Raw genomic sequence first — 14,910 nt, forward strand, 5'->3', positions numbered from 1 at the left:
GACCATAAGTGGACAGATAAGTAAAACCTCATAGAGCTAAATAAAAATCTGTGCAAGTCCCAGCAGCTAAATATGCTTGGAAAGTTAAAGATAAAGTAGTAAGCCTGACAGGACTGATGGTGAAAGGAAGGGAAAGAGCATGAATGTGTGAGAGAAGTTGAAGATGGAGAGTATGGTGGGATTACTGAAGAACCATTAGAAGGTTGACAGCATCAAGGTCCGACAAGTGACAATAACTGAAGATCTGTCCTGGAATTCCCATGTAGATGTGAAGGTCAAGAAGGCACTACAACTCCTCTACTTCCTCAGGCAGCTCAGGAAATTTGGCATATCCATAAGGACTCTCACCAATTTTTATAGATGAACCATAGAAACCATACTGTCCAGATGCATAACAGCCTGGTATGGTAATTAGTTTACCCAGGACAGCAAGAAACTACAGAAGGTTGTGTGCACAGCCCAGATGATCACGGAAGCCAACCTCCCATCCATGGATTCCAATTACAGAAAGGCTACCAACATTATCAAAGGCCCATCCTACCCTGGTAATACTCTCCTACAACCTCTTCTGTCAGGCAGAAGATACTGATTTGATATATTGCAGTCACATATACCTAAGTACAGTGAAAAGCTTTGTTTTGTGAGCAGTACAGCCATATCATAGCAAACAAGGACATACGATCATAGGGTGCTTAGACAGAGTGAGGCATGCAAGGTCACAGCTGCACAGAAAGTTCACAAAGCAAGATTAATGTTAGCAAAATCAACATTATTGAAGCAATAGAGGTCCATTCAGCAGTCTCATAACAGCAGAGAAGAAGCTGTTCTTGAATCTGTTGTTTCATGTATTCAAGCTTCTGAATCTTCTGCCTGATGAAAGAGATTGGAAGAGAGCATTATCAGGGTGGGAGGGGTCTTTGATGATGTTGGCAGCTTTTCCACTGCAATGAGAAGTGTAAATGAAGTCCATAGATGGGAGGTTAGCTTGCATGATGGTCTGGGCTGTGCACACAACTTTCTGCAGTTTATTAATGTTCTGGGAAGAGCAGTTGCTATACCAGGCAAAAGTGAGGACTGCAGATGCTGGAAACCAGAGTTTAGATCAGAGTGGTGCTGGAAAAGCACAGCAGGCCAGGCAGCATCCGAGGAGCAGGAAAATCGAAGTTTCGGGCAAAAGCCCTTCATCAGGAATACCAGGTTACTATGCACCCAGTTTGAATGCTTTCTATGGTTCACCTGTGAAAGTTGATAAGTGTTCTTACAGACATGCCGAATTTCCTGAGTTGCTTGAGGAAGAAGAGGTGTTGCCGTGCCTTCTTGACTGTTGCATCTACATGGGAGGATCAGGACAGATTGTAGGTTATTGACACTCTGAGGACCTTGACCTTCTCCTTGACCCTAGGAGAAAGTGGGGACTGCAGATGCTGGAGATCAGAGCTGAAAATGTGTTGCTGGAAAAGCGCAGCAGGTCAGGCAGCATCCAAGGAGCAGGAGAATCCTGAAGAAGGGCTCATGTTCCTGCTCCTTGGATGCTGCCTGACCTGCTGTGCTTTTCCAGTAACACATTTTCAGCCCTTCTCCTTGACCCTCTCTACCTCAGCTCCATAGATGTAGATATGGATGTGTCCTCCTCTTTTCTTCCCGAAGTCAATGATCAGTTCTTTTGTGTCAGTAAGCAGAAGATGCACAGGATCATAAGCAGCAGATATGAGGGCAAAAGGAAAGTGAGTCAGTTAGGATGAGATTTCTCTTAAATTATTCTGGATTCCATAGAGATTTTGAAACCCCTTCAGAATACAACTATTTTGATTATTGAACAAATCTCAAGAAGAGCACAAGGCACAGATGTGTACAACCTATACGAGCTGGTTAGTCGCAATGATCAATACAAGCTATACAGTGATCAGTTACAACTAGACCTGCGCCAAGTGCCAGACTAGGTATCAGGTGAACAACTGAGGAAATAAGTAGGGGAGAAGACACCTCCAGACCACCTCAGGATTTTAATCTATGCTATTGGCATACTGGGTACCCGTGATGATGATAAAGGGGGTTGCTATATAGGAATGGTAATATACATATCTAGCAATGAGGTCAACTGTACATGCCATTTCAGGAAGACCCACAACATAGGCATACTCCATGAGGGGATCTGAATATCGCTAAAATGACCCCCAACTCATGTGATTGTGATGAAGACACGAATGGACTTGTCACAGTGTCACAGTGGAGGTGATCACTGGGCATGTCCAGAGGTACTGATGAGACAAAAGCTTATTGATTATGGCCTTGGCTTATATGAGAATTACACACAAACTTTACTGATGCCAGAGAAAGACTTATTCTTCAGGAAGAACTCAAAGTCCACCATACAGACACAGACCAAGAGATATTGCAGGATGTCACCACAAAATTGCCACCTATTCCCCACCCTTCAGCAGAAGCTAAAGAAATCATCCACAAGTGGTCTTAACGCATGAAGAAAATCAAGGTCCAAGTGGATCAATCAGATGAGAGCCTGAGAGAACCCAGTTTGTGGGACCAAGTGTGGGACTGGGACCTGAATACAGAAATCCATCATTGAATTTGGATTATATCTCATCTGGTGGTAATAGTACAACTTGTTGTATTATTTATATTGAGCATACTAATGTGCATTGTTAAAAGACAGTTCCAGAAATGAGAGAATAGATGGCATAGGTTAGAGGTACAGGTACTAGTATCAGATTCGAGTACTCCTTAAAACATAGGCCGGCTTGGCTTATGGGCCAAGGACAAAGGGGAGGGATTTTGTTGGGGCAGCCTATGGCCAGAGGTGGCACAAGATAGCTGCCTGTGGATTTTTAGTTAGTATAAATTTGGCAGAGCAAACTTTCAGCTGCAGTAACAGAATTAGCTTGCCTGGTATAACATTGAAATGAGATCATAAGGTAGGACAATGCAGCTTTGAGAAGAAGATAAATCCAAAGTCTCAGCAGAGCAATAAATCTAATAAATCAATGTACTAGGAGTTCTGTACAAACCACAGCTTCAGATGTCTGTAAGAGACAGTCTGATAAGACATTTTTTGGGAACAGACAGCCCAATGTTTGTAGTTTCGCAAGAATTGAAAGAGTAGTATGATCTCACAATAACAGAGACAAATGATAAATTAAAAGCAGAACAAGATAAGTTTCTTGAACTATGAATGTGATTGAGTTTCAGTCTTATCAATGGAATAGATGTTATCTTAGTAAGTAAATGAGTTAGTGTAGAAATATTTAGAGTAGGGACAGTAAATTTCATCTTAGAAGACAGCATGTGAATAAAATGAGTTATTGTTGCAACTGCAAGATAGAGGGACAGTATTTACCCAACCTTTCAAGGTCAGATTGGACAAAAACTGCTCATAACTCAATAGCTAAAGAATTAGCTGTTACACATTAGGTGTGGGACCTAATTTTACATATAACTAACCTTATATTCAAATTGGTGTGATGAATATTATAGCAATTAGTAGGAATTAGCATCTTTTTGTATCTCCTGTGATTAGGAAAGTGGGAAATATAAGATGGGTAACAGAATTTGATAAGGATAGCAATGAATACAACGAATAACAAAATTCAGACAGTCCATAGAGATAAGCAAGTCTAGCAAATGTCTGAGAAAGAGTATAACCAATAACATTGGAATGTAAATTAATGGGGTACATTGTAAGATCCCAAGGCTTGGTGAACATCATGGAGAGCTTAGGGCTGTCCATAGAGATGTCCATCATTGATCATGTGTTTACAGGATTGGATGTATAGATTGGGAGAACACAACTAATAATGATATCGATGTTACATATAATTATTGTAACACAAAATGTATAAAAATGCTAGATTTGAGTGGGAGGTCCAGAATGTTCAGTGGACACTGTTTTAAGAACATTTCCCATGCTGCAGGGTAAAAGAGCTATGAATAAATATCAATCATACTGCTAAATATGGAACTCAAGATTCTTCTTTACATTTCTCCCCAACTGAGATAAGGTGGAATTTATTTTCTCAGTGAGTTGTTAGTCATTTGAATTCTCCTGAGAGCTGTTGAGGCTAAATTGTTGAATATTATCAAGGCTAAGTTACACAGATGTTTAAGTTCATAAAGGATTGAGTTATGGGGGCAAGTAGAAAAATGGAGCTAAGGCCAAAATAGGTCAGCTATGATCTCATTGAGTGGTGGAACAAGGCTTAATGAGTCAAATGGACTGCACTTTACAACTTATGACCACAGAAATTCTGCTCCAACCAGAATTACAGAAAAAATATCAGCAAAATATTTTACCATTACAGATTTTTAGAATTATCGGGTGTACTTTTTCTATGAGTTGTTGTTCAATCATAGTTTTAATGGAAATAAAGAAGTTACTTCTAAAAGATCTTGTTACCTAGATAGTCAGATTCAAATGCCTTATTGTCTTCACCGAGGCTTTGAAAGCGACGCAGGACAACAGGGCTTGACATTTTCTAAACGTTTGCTTTCACGGGGTATTGAATTCTTGATTGGCTGAAAACAGTGAGAAAACATTTAAGCACATGCACTAAGCTTTTCATAGCTAGGAAACAGTTTGAAAAAATGTGTGACAAAATTTACAGCATAATTTTAGATGACCATAGTCTCTCTGAGTAAAGGAGCAAGAGATATCTTCACAATCTGGTAATTTAAAACCCACTAACAAAAGCACAGAAGTGTGTGGGTTGAAATGTATATCTTCTGAGTATGTGATTTTGTCACTGAGAGTGAACGAAGAAGCTAAGTAACCATTATAAGCAGCTAAGTAACCATTTAAGCAAAATAAGCTTCATGTGTCCAGCTATCATGCACTCAGAATTTGTTGGAGAATAACACAATGAAATATTTTTAAAAATGACATTTTTGTGCCAAAGCTGAATGGTAGCTGCTGTAAGAATGAGTTAAATGGAGAAGCACCAGCCACAAAAATGCAAAAATATCATGAAAATGGGGTACTGTTAAAGAACTAGCTTGGAGAATTTTAATTGCCTTTATCAGGAGCGGTGTGTAAATGGAATCGTATCACTTGTGATCTCATTTATGCTGATTCTCCAATTGCTGCCATCTTATGTAGAGTTAAAAGATAGGGTGGCTAGATTTTGAGATCTAAAAATTGGGACACACTGAAAAGCTGATGGAAGGTGGGCTCAATGATGATTGTCATGTATAGTAAAGTTACATCTCCCAGAACGTATCCAGCCAGATTTGGTAAACTATTCTGTCGATCATTTAAAAGGCATCATCAGTAATGGAACTATTGACATCAAAAAGGTAGTGGCGAGTCTCTTGATGACTCTGGGTGGAAGAGGGATACAGGTTCACTGCAATGTAATGGGTGTTTATAGGAAGAAAGGTAAATTTTCTTAATTATTTTCTCACCACAGCCCAAGTTTATGTTTGCAAAAGGTAAAAATTGGGACAGCTGAACTATATTTTGGAAAAATTGTTGAGACACCAGGATATGTAATGATAAACTAGGACCATCCCAGCAAAATCAAGATGTCTGGTCACTACATTGTAAGATGGATGAACGCACACCTGCCTTTTTCAGCCAAGAGATCATGCATAATATATAAACTGATGTCCTATGGCATACATTGAACCCTGATAGCAAAGTGAAATAGTAGGTTTTTTTCTACAATAAGAAAGAGAAGGTTCCCTGTTCCTGTGTAAAGTCCTTGATGATATGTTTAAACACAGAGCTTGTTCTTTACTGTAGGATATCTGTACAAATGACTGTAAAAATGAAAGAACTTACTATGTGACAAAAATAGTAATAAAATGGCTAACATGACACAGTGTCTTGGAAGGGAATTAAGAGATCAGAGAGTATAACAGACTCCTGGAGTGCACCACATTAATCATTAATCTAAACCAGATTCACAGACATAATAACATAGTACATACTGCTGCTTACAGAGCTGTCTGATACATCCAGACAGTGATGCTATGTCTTCAGTAAAGAACATTTATTTTAGACCTTCTTGTACTCCTTCCCTGAGTCATGATAGCTATATCAAACCAGAGAGTAAAATGTTCTTCTTTTCTGTGTTTAGCCATGAAACAGAGGGTTACCGATACTTCAAGAATGACTAAAGTCTCCAGGAATTAAAGATCAGTCTCCAGGACACTAAAATGGCTAACATAACAACCATGTTTAAGAAGGGAAGGAGGCAGAAGATGGAAAATTACAGGCCAGTTAGGCAAACTTCGGTTATAGGGAAAGATTTTATGAAAAATTAGATTGTGGAACAGTTGGTTGTTGAAAAGTGTGACACTGGAAAAGCATAGCAGGTCAGGCAGCATCTCAGGAGCAGGAGATTTGATGTTTTGGCCATGAGCTCTTCATCAGGAATATGGGGGGCTGGGGGTGGGGAGAGCGCAGGGAAGGGGGCTGAGAGATAAATAGGAGGGGCTGTGGGGCTGGGGAAAGGTATCTTGGAAGGTGATACGTAAAAGCAGGTTGGGGGGTGATGATGATAGGTCAGAGTGGAGGGTGGAGCGGATAGGTGGGAAGGAAGTTAGGCAGATTGGACAGTTCAAGAGGGTGGTGCTGAGTTTGAGGGCTGGATCTGGGATGAGATGGGGGGAGGGGAGATAAGGAAACTGATGAATTCAACATTGATGCCATGTGGTTGGAGGGTCCCAAGGCAGAAGATGAAGCGTTCTTTATCCAACGACATTACTCACTGAACCACCGCCGATCAACATGCCACAGCTGCTACCACTGAAGACACTGCGAACATCACAAGGAACATCATTGCCGTCCCCGCGGATGCCACCGAATGCACTGCTTCCGCTCTCCTGACCTCCACGGTCTTAGAGTCATAGAGGTGTACAGCATGGAAACAGACCCTTCGATCCAACAAATCCATGCCGACCAGATATCCCAAACCAATCTAGTCCCACCTGCCAGCACCCGGCCCACATCCCTCCAAACCCTTCCTATTCATATACCCATCCAAATGCCTCTTCAATGTTGCAATTGTACCAGCCTCCACCACATCCTCTGGCAGCTCATTCCATACACGTACCACCCTCTGTGTGAAAAAGTTGCCCCTTAGGTCTCATTTATATCTTTCCCCTCTCACTCTAAACCTATGCCCTTTAGTTCTGGACTCCCCGACCCCAGAGAAAAAACTTTGTCTATTTATCCTATCCATGCCCGTCATAATTTTGTAAACCTCTGTAATGTCACCCCTCAGCATCTGACACTCCAGGGAAAACAGCCCCAGCCTGTTCAGCCTCTCCCTGTAGCTCAGATCCTCCAACCCTGGCAACATCCTTGTAAATCTTTTCTGAACCCTTTCAAGTTTCACAACATCTTTCTGATAGGAAGGAGACCAGAATTGTATGCAATATTCCAACAGAAGAGCCTGATCTCGGTGATGGGCAAGTTGCTGGAGGGAATCCTGAGGGACAGGATGTACATGTATTTGGAAAGGCAAGGACTGATGCAGGATAGTCAACATGGCGTTGTGCATGGAAATCATGTCTCACAAACTTGATTGAGTTTTTTGAAGAAGTAACAAAGAAGATTGATGAGGGCAGAGCTGTAGATGTGATCTATATGGACTTCAGTAAGGCATTTGACAAGGTTCCCCATGGGACACTGATTAGCAAGGTTAGATCTCATGGAATACAGGGAGAACTAGCCATTTGGATACAGAACTGGCTCAAAGGTAGAAGACAGTGGGTGGTGGTGGAGAGTTGTTTTTCAGACTGGAGGCCTGTGACCAGTGGAGTGCCACAAGGATCGGTGCTGGACCCTCTACTTTTTGTCATTTACATAAATGATTTGGATGCGAGCAAAAGAGGTACACTTAGTAAGTTTGCAGATGACACCAAAATTGGAGGTGTAATGGACAGTGAAGAGGGTTACCTCAGATTACAACAGGATCTGGACCAGATGGGCCAATGGGCTGAGAAGTGGCAGATGGAATTTAATTCAGATAAATGCGAGGTGCTGCATTTTGGGAAAGCAAATCTTAGCAGGACTTATACACTTAATGGTAAGGCCCTAGGGAGTGTTGCTGAACAAAGAGACCTTGGAGTGCAGGTTCATAGCTCCTTGAAAGTGGAGTCGCATGTAGATAGGATAGTGAAGAAGGCGTATGGTATGCTTTCCTTTATTGGTCAGCGTATTGAGAAGGGAGTTGGGAGGTCATGTTGCGGCTGTACAGGACATTGGTTAGGCCACGGTTAGAATATTGCATACAATTCTGGTCTCCTTCCGACTGATCCATCCGACGTACTAGAGTTATAGCATTTCCAGTCAATGTTGGGGAAGTTAAAGTCCCCATAATGACCACCATGTTCCTTTCACTCCTGTCCAGAATAATTTTGCCAATCCTCTCTTCCACCTCCCTGGAACTCTGCGGAGGCCTATAAAAAAAATCCAGTGTGACCTCTCCTCTCCTGTTTCTAACCTCAGCCCACACTACCTCAGTAGAGTTAGGATGCATAAAATGGGGTAGCAAAATGTGGGGAGTGCAGACAATGGAAATATGGAGCTGGTTTAAGGAACAGATATTCCGTGTCCTTGATAGGTATGTCCCTGTCAGGCAAGGAGGAAGCGATAAGGTAAGGGAACCGTGGTTTACAACTGAAAATGCATCTCTTGTTAAGCAGAAGAAGGAGGCTTATGTGTTAATGAGGCAAAATGGTTCAAATGAGGTGATGGAGAGTTACAGCTAGGAAGGTTTTAAAGAGAGGGTTAAGAAGAGCAAGGAAAGGACACGAGCAGTCTTTCGCAGATAGAATAAAGGAGAACCCTAAAGATTTATATAGGTATGTGAGGACTAAGAGGATGACTAGGGCCAGTCAAAGACAGAAGTGGGAAATTGAAGGTGGACCCTGTGGAGATCGGAGAGGTGCTAAACGAACATTTCTCATCGGTTTTCACTCAGGAAAAGAAATATGGTAGAGGAGAAGAAGAAGGTATGAGATATTAGACTAGAAAGGATTGAAGTTAGTTATGAACAGGTGTTATCAATTCTAGAAGGAGTGAAAGTAGACAAGTCCCCTGGGTCGGATGGGATCTATCCGAGGATTCTCTGGGAAACTTTGGAGGAGATAGCAGAGCCTTTGGCTTTGGTATTTGAATCATCATTGTCTACAGATTTAGTACTAGAGGACTGGAGGATTGCAAATGTCATGCCCTTGTTCAAGAAGGGCAGTAGAGATGACCCAGGTAATTATAGACCAGTGAGCCTTACTTCTGTTGTAAGAAAGGTTTTGGAAAGGATTATAAGAGATGAGATTTATAATCATCTAGCAAGCAACAATTTGATTTCAGGTAGTCAACATGGTTTTGTCAAGGGCAGGTCATGTCTCACAAACTTCATTGAGTTTTTTGAGAAGGTGACCAAGCACGTAGATGAAGTTAGGGCAGTTGACGTGGTATACATAGACTTCAGTAAAGCCTTTGATAAGGTTACACATGGCAGGCTGTTGGAGAAAATGCAGAGACATGGGATTGAGGGTAATTTAGCAGTTTGGATTAGAAACTGGCTTTCTGAAAGAAAGCAGCGAGTGGTGGTTGACGAAAAATATTCTGCCTGGAGTCTGGTCACTAGTGGTGTGGCACGAGGATCTCATTTGGGACCACTGCTGTTTGTCATTTTTATAAATGGAGTAGTGGACAGTTTAGAAGAATGCTACAGATTGCAGGGGGACTTGGATAAACTGCAGAATTGGGCTGAGAGGTGGCAAATGGAGTTCAATGCAGCTAAATGTGAGGTGATGCACTTTGGGAGGAATAACAGGAAGGCAGAGTACGGGGTCAATGGAAAGATTCTTGGTAGTGTGGATATGCAGAGGGATCTTGGAGTCCATGTACACAGATTCCTGAAAGTTGCCACCGAGATTTATAGTACTGTTAAGAAGGCATACAGTGTGTTAGGTTTCATTTGTGGAGGGATTGAGTTCCGGAGCCACAATATTATGCTGCAACTATACAAAACGTTAGTGCGGCCACACTTGGAATATTGTGTACAGTCCTGGGCGCCATATTTCAGGAAGCATGTGGAAGTCTTGAAAAAGGTGCAGAGGACATTTACAAAGATGTTGCCTTGTCTGGAAGGAATGTTTTATGAGGAAAGGCTGAGAGACTTGGGTCTATTCTCATTGGAAAGAAGAAGGCTAAGAGGGGATTTGATAGAGACATACAAGATGATCAGAGGATTTGATAGGGTAGACAGTGAAAGTCTTTTTCCTAGGTTGATGACATCAGGTTGTACGAGGGGGCATAACGACAAATTGAAGGGTGATAGATTTAAGACAAATGTCAGAGGCAAGTTCTTTACTCAGAGACTGGTAAGGGCGTGGAATGCCCTCCCTGCCAAATGTAGTTAACTCAGCCACATTAGGGAGATTTAAACAATCCTTGGATAAGCACATGGATGATGATGGGATAGTGTAGGGGAACAAGCTGAGAATAGTTCACAGGTTGGCGCAACATCGAGAGCCAAAGGGCCTGTTCTGCACTGTATTGTTCTATGCTCTATGTAATACATCCTCATACCTGCTTCCTGTACAGACTCTATTCCATTGTCCCAGTTTCCACTGTTCCATCTCCATTGCATCTATTCTAATGATTCTACTAATGGCCTCAGAAATCTCCATCTTTTTCCTCAATTGAAGATTCCCACGTACTGTGGCTGACAAGGCCCTCAGTCATGTCTGATCTATCTCCTGTACTTAAGCCCTCACCCCCTCTCTTCTCTCCCCCAACAATGATAGGATTCCCCTGGTCCTCACTTGCCACACTACTAACCTTTGCATCCAGAAGATTGTAAGCATCCATTTCCTCCGATTGGATGTCACCACCAGACACATATTGCCCTCTCCTCCCTTATCAGCATTCTGCAGGGACCGTTCCCTCTGGGACACTCTGGTCCACTGCTCCTCCATTCCCAACACCTCATCACATCCCCACAGGACAATCTCATTCAATTACAGAAGGGGCAATACCTGCCTGTTTACTTCCTCCCTCCTCACTATCCAAGGCCCTAGACATACCTTGCAGGTAAAGTAGCAATTTGTCAGTATTTCATTCAATCTAATCTGCAGTGTTCACTGTTCATAGTGTGTCTCCTCTATATTGGGGAGACAAATGTGGACAGGGTGACCACTTTGCAGAACACCTTTATTCTGTCTGCAAAAAAGACTCTGAGCTTCCAGTTGCTGGCCACTTCAGCATCCCACTGCATTCCCACTGACAATTTGGTCACAGGCCTTCTCCTGTGTTCCATCTAGCCTCAGCACAAACTCAAAAAATATCTCGTTTCCCAGTTGTGGACCCTGCAGTGTCTGTAACTCCAAATTGAGTTCACTAACTTTACAGCCTGATATCATACTTCCACGTTTTTCACCCAGTCCAGTATGATATGGATGGTTATTAGCACAGTCAACCATTCTTGCCTCCTACTAGGCCTACTATCCCATTGCATTCAGTACAGCTCACCAGTTCTCTCCTATTCGTAGCTCTTATTATCACCTATTTCAGTCTTTCTTCTATTTTGGCCTGTTCCCTATAATCTCCTCACTTATTTAGCCCAATCATCTCTCTCTCTCTCTCTCTCTATCTCTCTCTCTCAGCTCCATCTCCACCTATCTGCTCCTCTCTTCCCTCTCCTCCTCCTCCCTGATCGTCAACTTCAGCATGATTATCACTTTCTCGTAGCTGCTAATAGTTCTGATACAGAGTCACCAGACTCCAAACAATAACTCTGCCCTATTCCCACAGATGCTGCCATTCCTACTGAGTCTTACCAGCAATTTCTGTTTTTTGTCATTGATATATTGAGACTTTTTTGTTTATGGTACCACATAAGTACAAATTTAAAAAAGCACATGCACTTATATTTTTGTAGATTTTAAAATATTTACTTCACCAGCAATAAATGTTTGGCTAAAACAAATGGAAATTGATTTTATGAATTATTGGAAAGAAAAATACTGCAATAATTTTACACTTTCGTTCACTTTTGTTTTCATACAGCAGGAAATTATTTTTCTGCGAAGTAAGTCATTTCTAAACACCTGATAATTCTATTCTTTCCACGTACTGCAATACATTTACAAGACTTACTAAAAGTACAAGTAATGATCTACACAGACAGTAAGAATAAACTTTAATTTTATATTTGTCAAAATGATATAGTAAATGTTATTATTGTTATTAAAATTATCTTAACCTTGGACAGTACTGATGTGTATTTGGATAACCGCTTTACTACGCAATTTGTTTAACATACCTGATTTATTTAATGCAGAAAACAGACAATAGATTCCCTCCGCATGGCTGTTCTCAGTTTTGGTTTGTAGCTTTGCTGATCCGGTTTACTAGTTTGGAAACAAGTACACAATGGCTTGCTTCAAAGTTTTAATAATTAATCTTGACCTGCCAACAGGTGAAGGTAAATGATTGGAAGTTTATTGTATCCAACAGGTCAATGACATTTTGCAAGTCCAGTTCAGTGGCAAATAACTACAAACACATATGCACAGTCAGCTGGTAATAAGAAAAAAAAACTTTCAACATTTAATGTGCCTCTGATGTATCCATTAACATTCATTTTTGATACTTTCCTCTGGTAACACAACTAGTAATGTAAATTTTCAATATAGTATTGTTTTTACACAGGCAGTGTGGGTTTTTCTTTTATCATAAATAACTCTGATCACAGGTTTTAAATAAAACAACTTTTAATCCAATATATTGCAAATGCTGTGTGCAATAATGGCTGGCATGGTAGCCCAGTGCTTAGCACTGCTACCGCTCAGCACCAGAAACCCGGGTTTGATTCCCACCTCTGATGACTGTGTGGTGTTTGCACATTCTCACTGTGTCTGCATGAGTTTCCTCTGGGTACTCTGGTTTTCTCCCACAGTCCAAAGATGTGCAGGTCAGGTGAATTGACCATGCTTAATTACCCATAGTGTTAGGTACATTAGTCAGGGTAAATGTAGGGGAATGGGTCTGGGTGGGTTACTCTTTGGAGGGTTTTGTGGACTTGTTGAGCCAAATGGTCTGTTTCCATACTGTGGAGGATCTCGTCTAAATTAAGGCACAAAGTCTTTAAGTTTGTCTTTTTAACTTTGTTTGTCTCACTCCCAATATTTTTCTCAATGGTCCTGTTTGACTTTTGTTCTTGGTTTCTCTGCCTGGCATTTTTCTTATTCCCTTTTCTACCTTTTCTTTTTGTCCTTGCTCCCTCCTTCTCTGACACCTTACAAAGCTTCCCACCCCCCAGCATGTTAGTTTAAACTCTCCCCAACTGTCCGAGCGAACACTCCCCCTAGGACATAAGTCCCAGACCTGCCCTTGTATAACCCATCCAATGTGTACAGGTCCCACCTCCCCTAGAACTGGTCCCAATACCTCAAGAATCTGAAATAAGAAAAATAGCAAGTAAACAAAACAAAACTTATACATATCAATAATTTATTGAATTTTGTATTACTGTTTAGTAAAACATAACTTTAGAAAAATTAATTATTAACAAATGTGTCGGAGAAATGGCCCCACATGCAATTGACCTCTGATATGTGTGCTGTGTGCAGTGACAACTGTGTTTTGATAGAAAGTATATTCAACACATTCATCAGCAACTTTTTTCAGACATAAAACATATCTACAAGTAATGTACTGCAGCAAGCAATAGAGATCAACATCACTCTTTTATGGCAGAATATTAGGGATCAGTGGGGCTTCAATAATTGTCTAAGTGGGCTTGTTTTCTTCAATTGGAAGATAGATGACATTGAATTTGAGGATATTGGATCTACTATGGTTGTCTACTCATGCAACTGACATTTATTATATGTTAAATGATATTAGTGATTCCTTAGAGGTCAAACCACTCTCATTTCAAAAGGCTGGAGATTTGTCCTCTTGGATAAATTTAACGTGTCGAAACAACACTGTCACAATGTTACATTTTTATCCAAATTCACATCAAACCTTTCACTCTTTCTTTCCTTCCGTGTTAACCCCAGCCACAGAAACTATATAATTGATTATTTATATCTGACCTCAAGCCTCCTTTGATTACAGATACTGTACAAAAATTGGAGGAATTAAAATTGGTAATTTTAACCTCCAATAAGGGTTAGGTTTTGATTAGGTGGCATCATTAAAATGTAAAAAAATCTCAAATCAAAAACAAGCTACCCCAAATCAGCCCACTATTGACTTAAATAGATGTGGATTTTGTGTGGGTTTGAATGTACTGAGGGCATGCAACTAACTGGCTCCTAAGGTAACATATATAACACTTTTAGCAAGGCCACCCATCTCATATTGTATTTCACTTCCATCTTTAAAATTGGCTGACTGAGATTCCCCATGCTACCTCCACCAATCCGCAAACCAAACCTGTTTTCCACTTCAAGCAATTGCACCCCTCCACTATCCCCCACCCCCACAACAAATGGCTCCTGCCAGGGTTACCTACCTCCACCAATGTTATCTTTCAGTCAGTCACCCAACCATCACCAACCAGCCTGTGATTAATGGCGCATACCAGTGATCACTGTTATCTTACCATGGTTATCAAAAACTCCTTTGACTCTTGACTCTCCTCATTAGGATCATCAGTTCTCTTCATCCTCACAGTTAGCAACAATATACTTACCCACACTTACCAGACACCATGGTTCACAAAACCTTCTGCAATCATCTAAGATAACTACTTCCTTTAATTAATTTCTTCAACTAGCTTTCAACGTGTCGAGCTACTACTGTAGTAAATGTAATGAGTTCAGCGAGGTGGACCTCACAGAATATTAGTTTCCTGATTGGGACTGTTAACCAGGTGCAATCAGGGAGCCCAGGCTGACATATACGAGCAGGAGTGTCAGAGATTTTGT

General features: G+C 41.1%; 1 protein-coding gene across 2 annotated transcripts in view; it reads right to left on the reverse strand.

Moving 5' to 3' along the window:
* The window catches only part of LOC140482293 (bile salt export pump-like), an 83,832-nt gene extending 71,427 nt beyond the window's left edge, over nt 1-12,405 (reverse strand). For both annotated transcript variants that reach the window (XM_072579530.1, XM_072579529.1), the window contains exons 1-2: nt 12,294-12,405; nt 4,409-4,527 (exon numbers count right to left, since the gene is read on the reverse strand). In XM_072579530.1, the coding sequence (XP_072435631.1) occupies nt 4,409-4,484 (76 nt within the window). In that variant the 5' untranslated portion in view covers nt 4,485-4,527; nt 12,294-12,405. The remainder of the gene's footprint in view (nt 1-4,408; nt 4,528-12,293) is intronic.
* Nucleotides 12,406-14,910: the final 2,505 nt, after the last annotated feature.

Source organism: Chiloscyllium punctatum, chromosome 10, assembly GCF_047496795.1.
Source record: "Chiloscyllium punctatum isolate Juve2018m chromosome 10, sChiPun1.3, whole genome shotgun sequence".
NCBI classification, from domain to species: domain Eukaryota; kingdom Metazoa; phylum Chordata; class Chondrichthyes; order Orectolobiformes; family Hemiscylliidae; genus Chiloscyllium; species Chiloscyllium punctatum.